Here is an 18,438-nt window from a genome sequence, read left to right as displayed (position 1 = left end):
CGATAAAAAATCAAAACAAGACAAAATGGGGGGGGGAAAAAATATATATATATATATATATATATGAAAAAAACTAAATTGGAAAAAAGTCCCATCAGAAACTGTAAAAAGAATAATAGAATCATGAACGTTCTTAAAAAGAAATTATCTGGTGAAACGTCTATCCATGTTTTCATTAAGTCCCATAGGAGGGTATGATTTAAGATGAAAAATCCAAAAATTATCTCGCCTTCTATGGGCAACTTAGGCCACCCTGTCTTTCTTTGATTAGAAAACCATCGTTTTCACCCTTTTCCATCTGACCTTTCGCATGTTACCTTCTCTGGCTCTTGGACTTTTTAGTATGTGCCTCTCCCCTTCCTCCCTATTCTTCAAACCTTATCACCTTTATATCATACTGGAATAAAGAAGCTATACCCAGAGGGATTCTTTCCATCTATTCTCTGAGAAAACTCCACAACTGTGAGTATCTATGTTATATTTACTCAATAAAGTATATCTCAGAAAACAGGAAGAGTATCTGCATCTGCGTTTGAATCTGCATGGAGGGGTTTAACTCTGCTTAATACATAATTAGAGATTTCTTCATATTAAAGCAGCAAAATCGGTGCCTTTGATGTCTCTTCCTGCATGTTGACACCGAACAACTGTTCCTTTTGAAGGATATGTTTTATTTTATGGTACGCTTTGAAGAGTAGAACACCGCACACAGTTCGGAATCCAGTGATCTGGGCCCAGGCACTGAAATTCCAGATGTGAGGGTCCGTAAGGGAAAAATGCGAGGACACCGCTTGCACTGTTTGTTTTGTTTTGTTTTTTACCGTCAGCAGGCGTGATATGGACAGGGAGACCACCTCGATGGCTGAGGTGATACACAGGGCCCCGCCGCTAGATGGCTGAAGAAAAAACAGAGAACTCTTCTTTTTTTAAAAAATTAAGTAAATCAACGAAGAAAAGAAAGAAATGAATGCGAGAGCGAGAAAGCAAGGAAAACATTTCAATGAACGTTGAAAGACACAATCTCTTAGCTCCACGGAAAACTAAGAACTGAGGAGCATTGCGCCTACATCGTGTGGGAAGGCACTCACGCATGCACGGTGTGGGCTATCACAAACTTTCTAAGTTTCTTAATGTGGCGATCCACTTTTAAAGTGTCCGTACTGGGGCTCCGTGGATGATGTCACCCACATGTGAGAATAATGCTGCCTGCTTGTCCTGGGATAAGAATATGCACCAACCCAGTGTCCCAAAAACTTTCTCAAGCTGCGGCACACTGAAGGTAGTGACATGCGTGATGTCAGCATGTTGACGTCGGCACATGAGCGAAGACCTTTCAGATGGGTCCAGAGATGCCAATGGGGCCAGTAGGGAGGATGGCTGGAGAAAAGGAAAGGCACTGGCGCCGGCTAATTGCCTAGAGAACATACCTCTTGCCACAAGAGGCACATCTTGTAGGCCAGGGGTGCCCAATACGTCGATCGCGATCGACCGGTAGCTCAGGAAGGCAACGTGAGTCGATCACAGAGCCCATCCCAGGCTCCGTGATAGACTCGCGTTGCCTTCAAAATCTACCGGCCGATCAGCCTTCCTCTCCCCGATTGCCTGGTGAAAAGACAGCTTCCCTCCCTTCCACTCACTCACTGCCCTCTTGCCCACAAGCAAATTGAACTCAGGCTGCAGGGCTTTAACACTGCGTGCGCTGGCTTCCCTTCTTCGAAACAGGAAGTTATGTCATTCCTGTTTCAGAAGGGAAGCAGGCGCGCGCAGTGTTAGAGCCCGCCCCCCCTGCCTGGGTTCAGTTCCTCTAACAACGCGTGCAAACTCCGGCCTTGGGGCGCGACACTCTGGTAGCTGGCTGCAGCCGTAGACACGTCCCGCACGGCCACAGCGGCAAGTATTTGGACTGCCGAAGGGGCAGGACGCGGCAGCCATGCTCTGAGCGTCGCCTTCCCTCCCCCGTGGAACGTTTCTGTTCATGTCCGCCCCCGAGGAGAGCACCGCCGAACATAAATGGGTGAGTGCCGTTCTCCCCACATATTTTTCTGTCACCTTCTCCCGCTCCAGCATCCCCAGAGCCAGAGAAGGCAAGTGGCTGCATCCGTTCCTTCACTGGGACTTCTCCAGAAGGCAGGGCAAGTAGGGATTAAAAATAAAACAAAAAATATTATAATGCATCTATATTGCTTGGCCACTAGCCGGCAAGTCTGAGAGGCCCAAACCGGACATTATAACTGTGGGGTGATGCCGCCCTTTACCTCCTGCCTGTCTACCAAACATGGAGGCGGCAGCAGACGCACAGTAAATGCCACGGGCTTCCAAGAGAAGGGAAGGAAAAGAGAAACCAGACCATGGAAGGAGAGAGACGGGAAGGAGAGAGAAGGGAAGGAGACAGATGCCAGACCAGGGGCAAGGAAGGAGAGAAAATGCCAGATAATGGAGGGGGGAGGGAGAGATAGAAGAGAAGGAAAGGAAAAAGATGCCAGAGCATGGCAGGGGAGGAAGAGATAGAAGGAAAGGAGAGAGATGCCAGGCCATGGGGTTGAGTAGGAAGGAAAGGAGGCATGAAGAGAGAGAGAAAGAAAGGGCAGGGAGAGAGCAAGAAAAAGTTTAGGGAGGGAATGAGGTCTGGAGGAGAGGAAGCATACAGGCTGAAAGAAGGGAAGAAATATTGGATGCACAGTCAGAAGAAGAAAGTGCAACTAGAGACTCATGAAATCACCAGACAACAAGGTAGGAAAAATGATATTATTTTAAATTTAGTGATCAAAATGTGTCTGAATTTATATCTGCTGTCTATATTTTGCACTATGGCCCCCCTTTTAATAAACTACAATAGCGGATTTTAGCGCAGGGAGCCAATGAGCATCGAGAGCAGCGCTGGGCATTCAGTGCAGCTCCCTGCGCTAAAAACTGCTATTGTGGTTTAGTAAAAAGGGAAGGTGCGTATATTTGTCTATTTTTGTATGGTTGTTACTGAGGTGACAGTGTATAGAGTCATCTGCCTTGACCTCTTTGAAAAAAACCCGGAATAGGAATGATAAAAATAAAACAAAAAATATTATAATGCATCTATATTGCTTGGCCACTAGCCGGCAAGTCTGAGAGGCCCAAACCGTACAGTGTGCTTTGTTTTTTTTTTTTTAATTTTATTGTTGGTAGATCATTTTGCCTTGGTCATTTTAAAAGTAGCTCGCAAGCCCAAAAAGTGTGGGCACCCCTGTTGTAGGCTGTCAGCTGGTGCCTCTCCTTCTCCCCAGTGTGCCACAGCACACCTGAAATCTCAAGAGGCAAGCAGTTTGCAATACACTGCACTAACCATTAGAAAATTATCCCGCTTAGTGTTTCTTATATTTTAGTGGAGTTTTATTTTCAATAGGGTCGCACTTTCTGAAAGTAATTATAATTACACAGATACAATAATGGCCTACACCAATGTTCCACTGAGCCCAGCATGCTGTCTCCAACAATGGCCAATCTGCATCACTTGGAATAAATACCCTAATATAAAATTTAATTTCTTGTTAGTCATCCCAAGCACCTGCCAGTTAGAAACTGAGCTCCTAAAACCAACATGGCTAATAGCTGTTAATAGCTGTTCTCTATTTGCCCAACTACAGTACTTGACCACATCCTCCAGCAACAATTCCACAGCTTAATTTTGCACTAAGAAAAAATTTTAATAAAATAATTTATATTCTGTTTTATATCTTATCACTTAGTTTAACAACATGTTGTCCAGTACTATTTCTAAAGGTAAATAACCTATAGGACTAAAGAGACAAATTGTTCCAGTGGGAATGTTCAAGTGTTTCCAGATGTTTGTAAACAGACTCAGTTAAGGAGATGGAAATTTTGGGAGATGAAACAGGCTAGCAGCTACGTCTCAATTAAGGTTTCACTGTAATTGTATTGTTCCTTACAAAACAGGCACAGATGTAGACAGCTACCGATCATATGTCAATCATGCAATGGTGCCGGTTAGAGACTTGTGCTTCCTTGAAAGAGTAAGGAAAACATTGAGGTCCCAAACCAGAGGAGGCAGTTTGAGAGGAGGTTTGACATTGAAAAGTCCTTTCATGAATCTGGAAACCACTGGATGAGCAGAGAGGGGTTTCCCTTCAATAGGCTGATGGAAAGCACTGAGATGGACTCGGATAGATGTAGATTTGAGGCCAGAATTGGTAAGTGCAAAAGATAGTCCAAAACAGAAGATAAGGAGGAATGCTGAGGCTCCTTATGATGAGAAAAACACCACGTAGAAAATCTAGTCCACTTTTGGACATTGTCTAGTGGCACATTGTCTAGTGGTAGGCTTCCTAGAGGCTTCTAAAAAGCACAGTTACTTACCGTAACAGGTGTTATCCAGGGACAGCAGGCAGCTATTCTCATATATGGGTGACGTCATCGACGGAGCCCGGATGCAGACGCCTCACAAGCAGACTTGCTTGAAGATACTCGAAGTCTTGAGTCGCCCACACCGCGCATGAGTGAGTGCCTTCCCGCCCAGTGTAAGGCGCGTCTCCTCAGAATAAGGCTTTGGAAAAAACACTGGAAAAACAATGGATAGGTTGAGATGAAATTCCGAGACCACTTTAGGGAGGAATTTAGGATGAGTACGAAGAACCACCTTGTCAGTGAATGGTGGGTCAGCAACTAAAGCTTGCGGCTCACTGACTCTTCGAGCAGAAGTGAGGGCTATGAGAATCACCACTTTCCAAGTGAGATACTTCAGATGAGCCTTATCAATTGGTTCAAATGGAGGCTTCATCAGTTGAGCAAGGACAACATTGAGGTCCCAAACCACAGGAGGCGGTTTGAGAGGAGGGTTGACATTGAAAAGTCCTTTCATGAATCTGGAAACCACCAGATGAGCAGAGAGGGGTTTCCCTTCAATAGGCTGATGGAAAGCCGCAATTGCATTGAGATGGACTCGGATAGATGTAGACTTGAGGCCAGAATTGGATAAGTGCAAAAGATAGTCCAAAACAGAAGATAAGAAGGAATGCTCAGGCTTCTTATGATGAGAAAAACACCATGTATAAAATCTAGTCCACTTTTGGTGATAGCATTGGGGAACAGCAGAACAGGGGTTTTTTACTCCCATTACTTCCTTGTTCCGAAGAAGACGGGCGATCTGCGACCCATTCTGGATCTCAGGGCTCTCAACAAATTCTTAGTCAAAGAAAAGTTTTGAATGTTGTCCCTGGCATCCTTTTATCCCTTTCTCGAGCTGAACGACTGTTTATGCTCTCTGGATCTCAAGGAGGCCTACACTCGTATCCTCATTCATCCGGCCTCCCATCAATACCTCAGATTTTGGGTGGGGAATATGCACTATCAATACAGAGTACTATCCTTCGGCCTGGCCTCATCTCCCAGAGTGTTCACCAAGTGCCTGGTAGTGGTAGCAGCAGCTCTAAGGAATCATGGTCTTCAGGTATTTCCCTACCTTGATGACTGGCTCATCAAAGATTCCACATCTCAAGGGGTTATTGTAGCAACCTAACAGACTACCTGGTTCCTACAAAGTTTGGGATTCAAAATCAACTTTCCCAAATCTCAACTTCAGCCCTCACAGAATCTACAATTCATTGGAGCTGTTCTGGACACTGTCCAACTCAGAGCATTCCTTCCACAACAATGAATGGAAGCTCTTCAACTCTGTCATACAGTGTCTTCTCACTCCTCCATCTCAGCGAGACACATGATAGTACTTCTGGGTCACATGGCCTCCACAGTACATGTAACTCCTTTTGCCAGACTTCACCTCAGAATTCCTCAGTAGACCCTGGCATCTCAATGGACGCAAGTTTGCGACCCTCTTTCTCTATTCATATCAGTCACTCCTTCATTGAAGCAGTCTCTCCGTTGGTGGATGCTCTATTCCAATCTTTCCAGAGGCTTGCTTTTTCAAACGCCTCTCCCATCAGAAGGTCCTCATGACAGACTCTTCGACCTACGCTTGAGGCGCTCATCTCGATGGTCTCCTTACTCATCGTACAGATCGTCAGTGTTTATCAATCTGTTGGAACTCAGAGCGATCCTCAAAGCTCTCAATGCTTTTCAACATCTGCTTCACGACCAAGTAGTCCTCATTCGGACGAACAACCAAGTCGCCATGTATTATGTCAACAAGCAGGGAGGGACGGGGTCTGCCTCCCTTTGTCAAGAAGCTCTGAAGGCTTGGGACTGGGCAATCTACCACAACACCTTCCTCAAAGCTGTCTACATTCAAGGGGCAAAAAATTGCTTGGCGGACAACTTGAGTCGTTTACTGCAGCATCACGAATGGCCACTCCATTGCTCCCCTCTTCATCACATTTTTTCACAGTGGGGAACGCCTCAGATAGACCTTTCTGCAGCTCCCCACAACTACAAACTGCCTCAATTCTGCTCCAGGATATACTCTCCTCATCGCCTCGAGGCAGATGCTTTTCTTCTGGAATGGACAAATCTCTTCCTCTATGCATTCCCTCCATTCCCTCTCATTCTCAAGACTTTGGTCAAGTTGAAGAATGATCATGCCACCATAATTGCTCCTCGGTGGCCGAGACAACCTTGGTACTCCCTGTTACTTCAACTCAGCAGAAGGGAGCCATACCTTCTACCAGTTTTTCCTTCTCTGCTTACACGGAGTCAAGGATCTCTGCTTCATCCCAACCTGCACTCTCTACACCTGACAGCTTGGTATCTCTCAACATAACCCCTCTTCAGTTTTCTCAATCTGTAAGAGATGTTTTAGAAGCTTCTAGGAAGCCTATCACTATAGAGTCAGAACGGTGGAGGTTATCCTCTGTTTTAAACAGTCAAAAAGGCTGAGTAGCCTTAGGTGCAGCAGAAGGTTGAGGTTTCTGTTGTTTCTGAGGCTGCTGTTTCTTTAGAGGAGTGCGATTATAAGGAGCCGTCCTCGGAGTAAAACGCCGCTGATAGATAGGAGCAGGGTGTGCAGGTTTTGCAGGAGCTGGCTTCGGCTTGGGTCTGACAACAGAAGCAAAGGATTTCTCATGGTCAGACAATTTCTTGGTGGCTGCCTCGATGGATTCATCGAAGAGGTCATTGCCGTCACAAGGGATATTAGCCAAGCGGTCTTGAAGATTAGGGTCCATGTCAATGGTACGAAGCCAAGCAAGACGACGCATAGCCACAGAACAATCAACTGCCCAGGCAGACAACTCAAAGGCATTGTAAGATGACTGCAGGAGATGCAATCTGAGTTGGGATAAAGAAGCCAGGACTTCTTGAAATTCAAAATGCTTTTGAGTATCCAGAAAAGTCAAAAACTTTGGCAATAGAGAAATAAGGAATTCAAAATAAGTGATGAATTGAAAATTATAATTGAGGACTTTAGAGGACTTCATAGCATTTTGATAGATGCGACGTCCAAATTTGTCCATAGTTTTCCCTTCCCTTCCAGGAGGAACGGTGGCATAAACCTTGGAAGGATGGGACCTCTTTAAGGAGGACTCGACAAGCAGGGATTGATGAGATAACTGGGAGTTGTCAAACCCTTTGCGATGCACAGTTTTATACCACCAGGAGCCCAATTTTCCAGGAACAGCTGGTATGGAAAAAGGTGTTTCCATGCATCGACCAAAAGTCTGATTCAAAAGCTTATTAAGTGGAAGCTTAATAGACTCTGCCGGAGGTTGAGGAAGATGCATGACTTCGAAATACTCCTTAGAGTATTTGAAGCCAGTATCTAATAGAAGGTCCAAGTCCACAGCCATCTGACAAAGAAAAGATGAGAAAGATAGCTGATCTGCCATGCTTTGCCTTGAGAAGGACTCAAGGACGTCGAGGCAGCCTGAGTCGAAGATGAAGCTTCGGCAGGAAAAAAGGCATCAAAGGAATATGGTGACTTGTTTGAGGCAATCGAAACTGAGACTTCCTCGAGTTCTGGCATTGGAAACCTCGAACAAGGAGTCGGTAGTCTAGTCGAGCTTGGAGTAGATTGAGGCTTAGTGGAAAAAGGTCTTTCTTTAGAAGAACTATGCCTGGAAGGATGCCTCGAAGAAGGCCTCGATCGTCGATGAGAACTATGCCTGGAAGCAGATCTTGAAGATCGAGGAGACTTCGCCTCGGAGACGGAAGCAGCCGATGGTATCAACTAATGTTTGGGACTGCAGGCTGTAGATCGAAGCTCCAGAGGCTTGATGGAGGAACCTCAATGCACTCCCAAAGACTCTGCTCCTTGTATAGAGTGTGAGGATTCCTTCCGAGGCACTTGCAAAGAATCTGCTCCTTGCTGTACGTGCACTGATGCCAGACCAGACACTCGCAGAGACTTTGCTCCCTGCAAAGAGTGTGAAAGGTCAGCCTGAGGCAGTGGAAGCGGCTCGACCTCACGGGAGACTGCTGAATGCCCAGGCTGGATAAGAGGAAGAAGCTTCGGTCCCATATTAGTAAGGAACTGAATGAACTGCTTCTCCAACATGGTCTGGAAAGAAGCCGGCAAGGATGCTTTGGATGGAGGTTCCTTCGAGGTAGTGTGAGTGTGCTTCAACTTAGTGATTAAAGTCTTAGTGATTAGTGATTAGTGTCTTAAGCACTTTAATCACTACCACTGGAACCGACTGCTGAGCTATCTGACCTGAGGAACAGGGGAAGATACAGCAGAAGAAAGAGCCGCTGCAAACGAGGAAGGTCTGATGAGGCTCAAGGTGGAAGCAGTAGAAGCAGGAGGAACCTCGGTAGGAGTCGAGGTCGAGGTTGCCTTTGAAGTCGAGGGATCAGTACAAGATTCCATCTCGAAGAGTTTGTCCACCAAAATACGACGATTGAAAGCTCGTGGCTGAAGTGTTTGACAGTGCAGGCACGACCTAGGATGATGTTTCGGCCCAAGCACTTGAGGCAGCAACGGTGTGAGTCCTTAAGAGAGATCGCGCGCTGGCACTTGCCACGCTTCTTGAAGCCCGTGACAGGCCGGGACATAGAAATAAAAATAGCCGCCACAAGATTGAAGCCCTCGGGCTGCGGCCGAGCGGCCTGTCCCGGAAAACAGACAGAAGAGGAAATAATTTTTTTTTAACTGAAAAGAAAATAAAGAAAATAAGAACAGCGATTCGTGAGGAAAAAAGTAACAAACTGCGGTTCAGAGAAGGCACAAGTAACGAAGTTAACGCAGAGCGTCAAAGACGGATTTCTCGGCTCCGCAGAAAACTGAGAATGGAGGAGACGCACCCTACGCTGGGCAGGAAGGCACTCATGCAGGCGACTCGAAACTTCGAGTTTCTTCAAGCAAGTCTGCTTGTGAGGCGTCCGCATCCGGGCTCTGTCGATGACGTCACCCATATGTGAGAATGCCTGCCTGCTTGTCCTGGGATAACACCACTTCCAGCGTTAGCCATGCCCATAGTGGCATTACGTACAATTCTGGTGCCTTTTCTTTAGGCACCGGTAGGTGCTTTAAAGTTATTTCAAATGGCGTTTACCTATTAACTTTAGCAACGGTAGGGCACCTACCTACATATAAGTTAAGGCACCATTTATACAATTTCCTGCTATATCTATCTGGTCTATGTGGAGTCTTTCAGGATGTAACATTTATCAGATGAATTGCTATTCTTTTTTTTTAATTTCTTTAACATACTATCCTTCTATGGCTTATGTGAATCTGACTCTCCTTCTTCTCTAATATGGACTATGAATGGTTTATACATTTTTCCTTAAAATTGATTTTTTTTTCCTTTCTCCTATCTTTTTATATTTCTTATTTAAAGAACTCTTTAAATCTTGTATATAAACAAAAAAAAAAACCCAAAAAATAAATAACAGGTCCATATTTATTGATCTGCATTATCCATGTATTTTTAAAAATATTCTTTTCAGTAATTTCTTCTTCAAGCTGAAATGTGTTCACCTGGTAAGCATTTCTTCATAGGGGAGAGTGAGGCGCAGTGGTTAAAGCTACAGCCTCAGCACCCTGAGGTTGTGGTTTCAAACTCATGCTGCTCCTTGTGACCCAGGGCAAGTCACTTAATCTCCCCATTGCCCCAGGTACGATAGATAGATTGTGAGCCCACCAGGACAGAGAGGGAAAACTGCTTGAGTACCTGAATAAATGCATGTAAACCATTCTGAGCTCCCCTGGGAGAATGGTATAGAAAATTGAATAAATAAATAAATAAGCGTACAATTTCAAGCTCTATCATTTTGTTGCCACAATGGGTTGGAATTTTCATGATCTTCCACTAGCACCCCAAAACAACTTCAGTATTTTTATTAAGAAATATTTAAACTAGATCTGGCATTACTTATATAATCCTGTGGTAATTCAGAGAAAAAGTTCTAAAAAATTTTGAAATTCCTGTACACAATATTTTAAAACTTTGCATACCGTATATACTTGAATATGTCAATCCGAGTATAAGGTTGACTCGAATATAAAACAGAGTGTGTGTGTGTTAATGTTCATGTGCCCTGACAGGATCTGTCCCTCTCCTTCCAGCCTCTGCACCCTGTCTTCCCTTCCCTCCCTGCCAGGCTCTGCACACAGTTCCACCTCCATGTTCTGTACCCTGTCCCACCTCTCTCCTGATGTCCTGCAGGCCACCACTGAGCTAGTGGTCCAGTGGTAGGCAAGGATAGGAGGGATTCCTTCCATCTCTTGTCCTGGCCAACTCTGACAATTTTTTAACCTCCCTCCCACCTCCCCCGCGTACCTTTTTGAATCTCTGGTGGTCCAGTGGTGTACCGGGCAAGAGTGAGCTTTCCGTGCTCCTGCTCCACACTGAGGCCCTCCCAAAATGGCTGCCTCAAGTTCTCGCAGCCCAGCGGTATACCGGACAGAAGCAAGCATTTTGCGCTCCTGCCTGGCCCTGAGCCGCTCCCTGAATGGCTGCTGCCAGTTCTTGCAAGTCCCATGAGAACTAGTGGCAGACATTCAGGGAGTGGCTCAGGGCCGGGCAGGAATGCAGAAAGCTCGCTCCTGCCTGGTACACCACTGGGCTGTAATAATTCAAAGCAGCCATTCTGGGAGGGAGTGGGTCAACGCGGGACAGGAGCATGGAAAGCTCACTCCTGCCCGATACACCGCTGGACCACCAGGGATTCAAAAAGGTACATGGGGGGGGGGGGGGCGGGGGGGAGGTGGAGGGAAGTAAAAAAATTGTCAGAGTCGGCTGGGACAGGAGACGGGAGAAATTCCTCCTGTCTCGGCCCACCAGATAATACAGCAGGCTGGCGGAGGCTTGCAACAAATCCGGGAAGAGGTGGGTGGGTGCCAATCCGAATATAAGAAAAGACCCCCATTTTTGGACCCCAAAATCTCATCTTATATACGAGTATATACGGTATATTATTTGTAGGACCTAAAGCTTCTCCTAAGGACACTAACAAATGCCTAATGCAACTAAAAATGGAGTACTACAGGACATCTCAGGCATCCAGTTCAAATGAAGAGTTGGGTGTCTAGGACGGCAGAGGAGGAAGACATAGCCTTGTGTGGAGTTGTGTACCACCCTCTTTTTCTTGCTGCATGATCAAAACAAAGGATAGAAAATAATTGAGGAGAACTGCTGATCCCAGTGCCTGTGCAGAATTCTGCAGAAATTCTGCATTGCACATGGAGTAAATATTTCATTGCTACTTTTCTTTCAGAAACCACCTATAATTTTGCTTACCGTCCTCAAGCAAGTGAACAAAATTAGATGCCTTTTCATGGAATACTCTATTCGCATCCTCTGGCTTCATTGCTACTTCTTTGGTCTGAATCAGTAAAAAACCTTTTGCTGTTATCTGGAAGATAAATATACAACAATCCATAGTGGCATTAAATACATATTTAGTTTGGGAGACAAAATTTATCTTTTAATTAAAAAAAAAAAGAAGTGTTATTTTAGTTATGTGCAGCATGGATGTGCAAATTTACTTGAGACCAATATTAATTGTGGATATTCTGAAACCCAATACACCCCCCACTTTTTACAAAACCGCAAAAGCAGTTTTTAATGCAAGTTGGCACGCTGAGTTGGCAACTCATGAGAAAGTTGGCAAGTCATGAGAAATAAAATATAGTAAAAGAAAATTCGAGTTTTTGTGAGTTCCTTATGGGACCCTTTTACTAAGCAGCAATGCTGATGTGATGCTGACTCCAAATGGGTTGTGCAGTGGAAATCCAGGATTTAGGGCTCCTTTTACAAAGGTACGCTAGCGTTTTTAGTGCACGCTACAATGCCATGTGCGCTAACACTACAATGCCATGTGCGCTACACGGAAAATACTAACGACAGCTCTATGGAGGCGTTAGCGTGTAGCGAGCGAGGCAATGTAGCATGTGCTCTGTGTTACTCCTGATGTAAAAGGAAGGGGGGGGGGGACAGTTTGTAGTCTTGCTCTGCTGAAATAAGTCCCAAAAGTGTAATCTAATGTTCTTTTCTAGTTCAACTTGCATAACCATCTTCCTTATTTATTTAAAATATTTCTTCCATACCAATTTAAGAGGTCCTTTTACTAAGATGCCTAACATACTTAAAAATGGAGTACTGTGGGACAAGCTAGGCATCTTTTACTAGAAACATGACACCAGATAATGACCAAATGACCCATTGAGTGTGCTCATCCGCAGCATCCACTATTGTTTGGTCAAAATAACTCCATGAACAGGCTACATACTACCTCAGTTCTTAAGTCTATCTCCAGAGGCGGCCAAGGAAAAAAAAAAAAAGAAAAGAACTACCAGAGACAAAAATGTAATTTAAACATTCAAAACCTTGGGAACATTTTGGTGTCTTACTAACTGGTAAGATGACAACCAAGAGTCTCACCCAAATACAAGTGACTAGCCATTTTATTGGGATAATGACATCATCAATTAATTCATTATTAAACATACATAGTTGGTACATCTTCCAATTAGATTACAAGTGCTTCACTAGGATCCAATTACAAACTGCATACTTCAGCAATATTCTATTGGTTCCATTCAAGTCACACAGTTTCTAGCTAATCATACTTCTTTAGTACTTTTCCTTAGCAAAAAGTAATGACTGAAATCATCACATCCTACTGAATCACAAGACATTCTTATGCCATACTGGTAAACAGCTAAGTTTTGCCTCCCCAAGCAGTTGTCTTTAATCCCTACTTCCTTTTTCACTATACTTTCTGAAGTACCTTGGAAAATCAAAACGTTTCTAATGTATTTCCCTTCTCCACTTACCTCCCTTTATTTTTATCTCGATGTATTTATAAACTTAAATTCCCCTACTTCCCTCTCATTTCATGTACATCAGTGTGAGTATGCCCCCATATTTTTTAGCTTTTGATAGTATATTTCTTTTAATTTGACTTTTTTTAAAAATTTCATTTTATTGTAAACCGTTTAGATACCCCTCTGATAAATGGTATATCAAAAATATACAAATATATATATATATATATATATATATATATATATATATATACTAGTCTTTAAGCCCGTTACATTAACGGGTGCTAGAATAGATGTGTGTGTCTGTCTTTCTTTCTCTCTCTCCCCTTGGCCGCTGTCTGTCTGTCTATGTTTATTTGTTTTTCTCTCCTTGGACACTGGCTGTCTCTCCTTGGACGCTGCCTGAATGTCTTCCTTTCTGTCTGTCTCAATGGCTCCCTGTGTGTCATTCTTTGTGTCCGTGTCCTTGTGTCATTCCCCCGCCCCCCCAAAGCTAAGCTGTCTGCTTCCAGCATACCCCTTTCCCTCTCCCTGACCCCCTTGTGACTTCCCCCTCCCCCCCCGAGCAAAGCTGTCTACCCCCCAGCACACCTCTCCAACAAAAGCATCTCCCTGTACCTGCAACACTGGCACGACACCCTTCAGCCAATCGTGAGTGCTCAGAGCGCGACAGGGAGCGGGGCCTGCAGCTTCTTTGGCGTCGGTGAGGAAGGAGAGGTTGGCCCAACTCTCCGCTATCTGCAGTCAGCACAACCCTCCCACCAGAACAGCCGCCTTTCCTGCCTGCTCCATGGCCCTTCTTTTTCCTCTTCCCCTCCCTCCAGTCACCGCTGCCATTCCTATTTAAAACGGCCTGCTGAGGTTCGCGGCCGGCTGTAGCGAACCTCGCAGGCCGCTGTTCACCTCAGTAGCATGTTCCCTCTGACGCGATTGCATCAGAGGGAACGTGCTACCACGTGGAGAGCGGCCTGCGAGGTTCGCTACAGCCGGCCGCGAACCTCAGCAGGCCATTTTAAATAGGAATGGCAGCAGTGACTGGAGGGAGGGGAAGAACAGGAGCGGTAGCGGTTGTCGCGGGAGGGGGTGAGTCGGAATGGCAGCGGTGACTGGAGGGGGGGAAGAACAGGAGCGGGAGGGGGTGAGTCGGAATGGCAGCGGTGACTGGAGGGAGGGGAAGAACAGGAGCGGGAGCGGTTGTCGCGGGAGGGGGTGAGTCAGAATGGCAGCGGTGACTGGAGGGGGGAGAAGAACAGGAGCGGGAGGGGATGAGTCGGAATGGTAGCGGTGACTGGAGGGAGGGGAAGAACAGGAGCGGTAGCGGTTGTCGCGGGAGGGGGTGAGTCGGAATGGCAGCGGTGACTGGAAGGGGAAGAACAGGAGTGGGAGGGGGTGAGTCGGAATGGCAGCAGTGACTGGAGGGAGGGGAAGAACAGGAGCGGTAGCGGTTGTCGCAAGAGGGGGTGAGTCGGAATGGCAGCGGTGACTGGAGGGGGGGAAGAACAGGAGCGGGAGGGGGTGAGTCGGAATGGCAGCGGTGACTGGAGGGAGGGAAAGAACAGGAGCGGTAGCGGTTGTCGCGGGAGGGGGTGAGTCGGAATGGCAGTGGTGACTGGAGGGGGGAAGAACAGGAGTGGGAGGGGGTGAGTCGGAATGGCAGCGGTGACTGGAGGGAGGGGAAGAACAGGAGTGGTAGCGGTTGTCGTGGGAGGGGGTGAGTCGGAATGGCAGCGGTGATGAGGGGGGAAAGAATAGGAGCGGGAGGGGGTGAGTTGGAATGGCAGCGGTGACTGGAGGGAGGGGAAGAACAGGAGCGGTAGCGGTTGTCGCGGGAGGGGGTGAGTCGGAATGGCAGCGGTGACTGGAGGGGGGAGAAGAACAGGAGCAGGAGGGGATGAGTCGGAATGGTAGCGGTGAATGGAGGGAGGGGAAGAACAGGAGCGGGAGCGGTTGTCGCGTGAGGGGGTGAGTCGGAATGGCAGCGGTGACTGGAGGGGGGAAGAACAGGAGTGGGAGGGGGTGAGTCGGAATGGCAGCAGTGACTGGAGGGAGGGGAAGAACAGGAGCTGTAGCGGTTGTCGCAAGAGGGGGTGAGTCGGAATGGCAGCGGTGACTGGAGGGGGGGAAGAACAGGAGCGGGAGGTGACCAGGATAATTGCACACATGCGTACTTATAGCTTTCTAGGGTTGTAAAATGAAAATGGAAAAAAATAATGATGCAAAATATTTTCATAAAATCCAAAATCTTATTTTTTATTAGATATCAATATTAGATCATAAGAGTACACAATTAATTTTATTAGCAAATCAATTGAGTATCTTTTGCATCAGAGAATTATTACAGAAGCCAAACGCTGGCCTTTCTCCTAACAATTCCAAAGTTTTTTTACCAGTTACATGTCCATATATAACTTTTGGTTTAGTGACATCATCAAGTTTGACGACCAATAACATTTCTATGGGTGGTCTCAAAGTTTAGACAAAGAAACATTCTTCCATGTTTAAAAGTTATACAAAGTTTCAGAAAATTACTTTTGATTTCTGAATTAACATTAACATTCAAAAGAATTCACAATTATTAACATGGTGCTGAGAAATTCTCAGCCCTTCCATGCTGACAGATTCAAATTGCATGGCCTTACACAGAAAGCCTACTCTGGAGGAAAAGGGGGGGTTAAATCCCCCTCTCCTCTTCCTGAAGCGTGGGCTTCCAATGCCCCCCTTCTTCCTATTCTTGAGACTGACTCTAATCACTTCCAGATGTTGTGCTCAGGATTTTTCCTTAGTGTTTCTTCTTATAAACCATTTATATCACCACATATCACATTCATGGGCCCCAAACATTCATAATTTCATTCATATCTTGGCCATTCATACTTCATACATTTTATATCTCAGTTTGGAATATGGAGTCTAATATGCTTTTCCTAACTGGCCTAAGCACATCTGTTATCATTTAGAACCACGAGGCTAAAGGCGGGAAGCTGAACAAAGAACAGAAACTATTCACTGGCACAAGATGGTGGCCTAAGACAGGACAGTTATAGCACACACACAAAGAACCTAAACTGGACTCCATGTAATCATGTAATCATGATTTCCACCATGATTTAGCTCAACAGCAAAGTACACAAGAAAACACCATTCTTTTCCTTATATTAATCTTTAGTGTGTTTTTTCTTCTGGCCTTAGCTACATTATATTTAAATGTTTTATTCACCTATTTTTCGTACACTTCTATTTGGGCGCGGTCCTTAACTAACACAGATGTTTGTCTAACTAGAATTACCCAGAATCATACGAAAAACTGGCGCTACAAAAATACTGCACTATCATGCTTCTGACATCCATTTCAATATGGGAATAAACAGCGCTAGCCACGAGCCACGACTCAGAGGGGGTGAGTCGGAATGGCAGCGGTGACTGGAGGGAGGGAAAGAACAGGAGCGGTAGCGGTTGTCGCGGGAGGGGGTGAGTCGGAATGGCAGTGGTGACTGGAGGGGGGGAAGAACAGGAGCGGGAGGGGGTGAGTCGGAATGGCAGCGGTGACTGGAGGGAGGGGAAGAACAGGAGCGGTAGCGGTTGTCGCAGGAGGGGGTGAGTCGGAATGGCAGCGGTGACTGGAGGGAGGGGAAGAACAGGAGCGGGAGCGGTTGTTGCGGGAGGGGGTGAGTTGGCGACGTGCAGACCGCTATGAACAGGAGCGGCAGCGGCGGCAGGACCATGAGCCCTCCTCCCCGCCATCCGCTGCCAGAGCCGCTCCTGTCACCCGATACAGCTCTCAAGCCGCGGCCGAGGCTGGGGACTCGCGCATGCGCACTCCTGCGGCCACAGACCTACACCGCACAGAACGCGCAAATAGGAGTGCGCATGCGCGGCTAGCTCTTTATTATATTAGATATATATATATAGTGGTTTTAGTGTGTGCTTAGCGTGTGCAGAATTGCCACGTGTGCTAGATGCTAACACCTGATAAATCTTAACCAATTGAGCTGGCGTTAGTTTTCCCACATAGTGCGGGGGTTTACGCATGCTAAAAATGCTAGTGCACCTTATATACACATCAGTGTTCTCCCCAGAATTTTTTTCCAGCCAGGTGGCATGAAAAAGTAGCCGGGTGGGGCGGGATGGGGAAACTTGGTGGTGGAGAAAATTAACCCTCTCTTTTACTAAGGTACACTAGCACTTTTAGCATGCGTAAACCCCCGTGCTATGTGGGAAAACTAACGCCAGCTCAATGCTGGTGTTAGCGTCTAGCGCGCATGGCAATTCTGCGCACGCTAAGCACATGCTAAAACCACTATCGCAACTTAGTAAAAGGAGCCCTAAATATGTACTATTTTTATTAGTTAATTATTATTTTCCAATGCTCAATATGACCTCCTTTTTTAAGTTTTGACACTTGTGTCAGAATATTATTACTAAATTTAAGAAGTATTTGCCCTCTTTCAAATGGTATAGAGGTTATAAAAAGGGAAAGGTGTTAATGAAGTCATTAGGTTCAATCTAGCCATTTATTTCTGCAAGAATTTAAACAACAACAACAGCAAAAAGATAAATATAGCTTATCCAGTCATACAAGAAATGGCTCTACAACAGGTGTGCCCATACTTTTTGGGCTTGCGAGCTACTTTTAAAATGACCAAGTCAAAATGATCTACCAACAATAAAATTAAAAGAAAACCACAAAGCACACTGTACGCAGAGAAAATGTTAATTATCATTTATATTCCATGGATTTTCAAAGAGGTCAAGGCAGATGATTCTATGCAATGTCAGCTCAGGAACAACTATACAAAAATAGACAAATATACGCACCTGCTATATCTATCTGCCTGCGTCTTTCTCTCTCCCCCTGCCCCCCACCAAGCCATCACGTTGATTTCTCCCTGCTGCTTCCACGAGCCAGGCCAGGCACATACAAGCACCAGACTCACAAGACTTCACCTCTGACATCAATTGTAACGTCGTCGGAGAGGAAGTTCCAGGCCAGCCAGGCAGTGATTGGCTGGTCCAGAACTTCCTCTCCGACATCAGAATTGATGTCGGAGGTGAAGTCTTGTGAGTCCGGCGCTTGTACGTGCCTTGCCTGGCTCGGGGAGGCAGGAAGAAAAAGATTGCAAAGGCAACGCAATCGACTCACATTGCCTTTGCGATCTACTGGTCGATCGTAATCAACCATTTGGGCACCCCTGCTGATATGGTATCCTGTCCTGACCTGAGGATAGTTCCAAAAAAAAAACAAAAACCTGCCTTATTTCTATTTCCTGTTTATAAACTTTAATCAATAC

General features: G+C 45.8%; 1 protein-coding gene across 1 annotated transcript in view; it reads right to left on the bottom strand.

The window, feature by feature from the left end:
* The window catches only part of RP2 (RP2 activator of ARL3 GTPase), a 275,208-nt gene that overhangs the window by 124,443 nt on the left and 132,327 nt on the right, over positions 1–18,438 (bottom strand). Inside the window, 1 exon segment of the mRNA XM_033947687.1 lies at positions 11,622–11,736. Coding sequence (XP_033803578.1) covers positions 11,622–11,736 — 115 coding nt within the window.

This window comes from Geotrypetes seraphini, chromosome 6 (assembly GCF_902459505.1).
Source record: "Geotrypetes seraphini chromosome 6, aGeoSer1.1, whole genome shotgun sequence".
In the NCBI taxonomy this organism is placed as follows: Eukaryota; Metazoa; Chordata; class Amphibia; order Gymnophiona; family Dermophiidae; genus Geotrypetes; species Geotrypetes seraphini.
The sequence above is the reverse complement of the archived record's forward strand: the minus strand, read 5'-3'. Positions and strand labels throughout refer to the sequence as shown.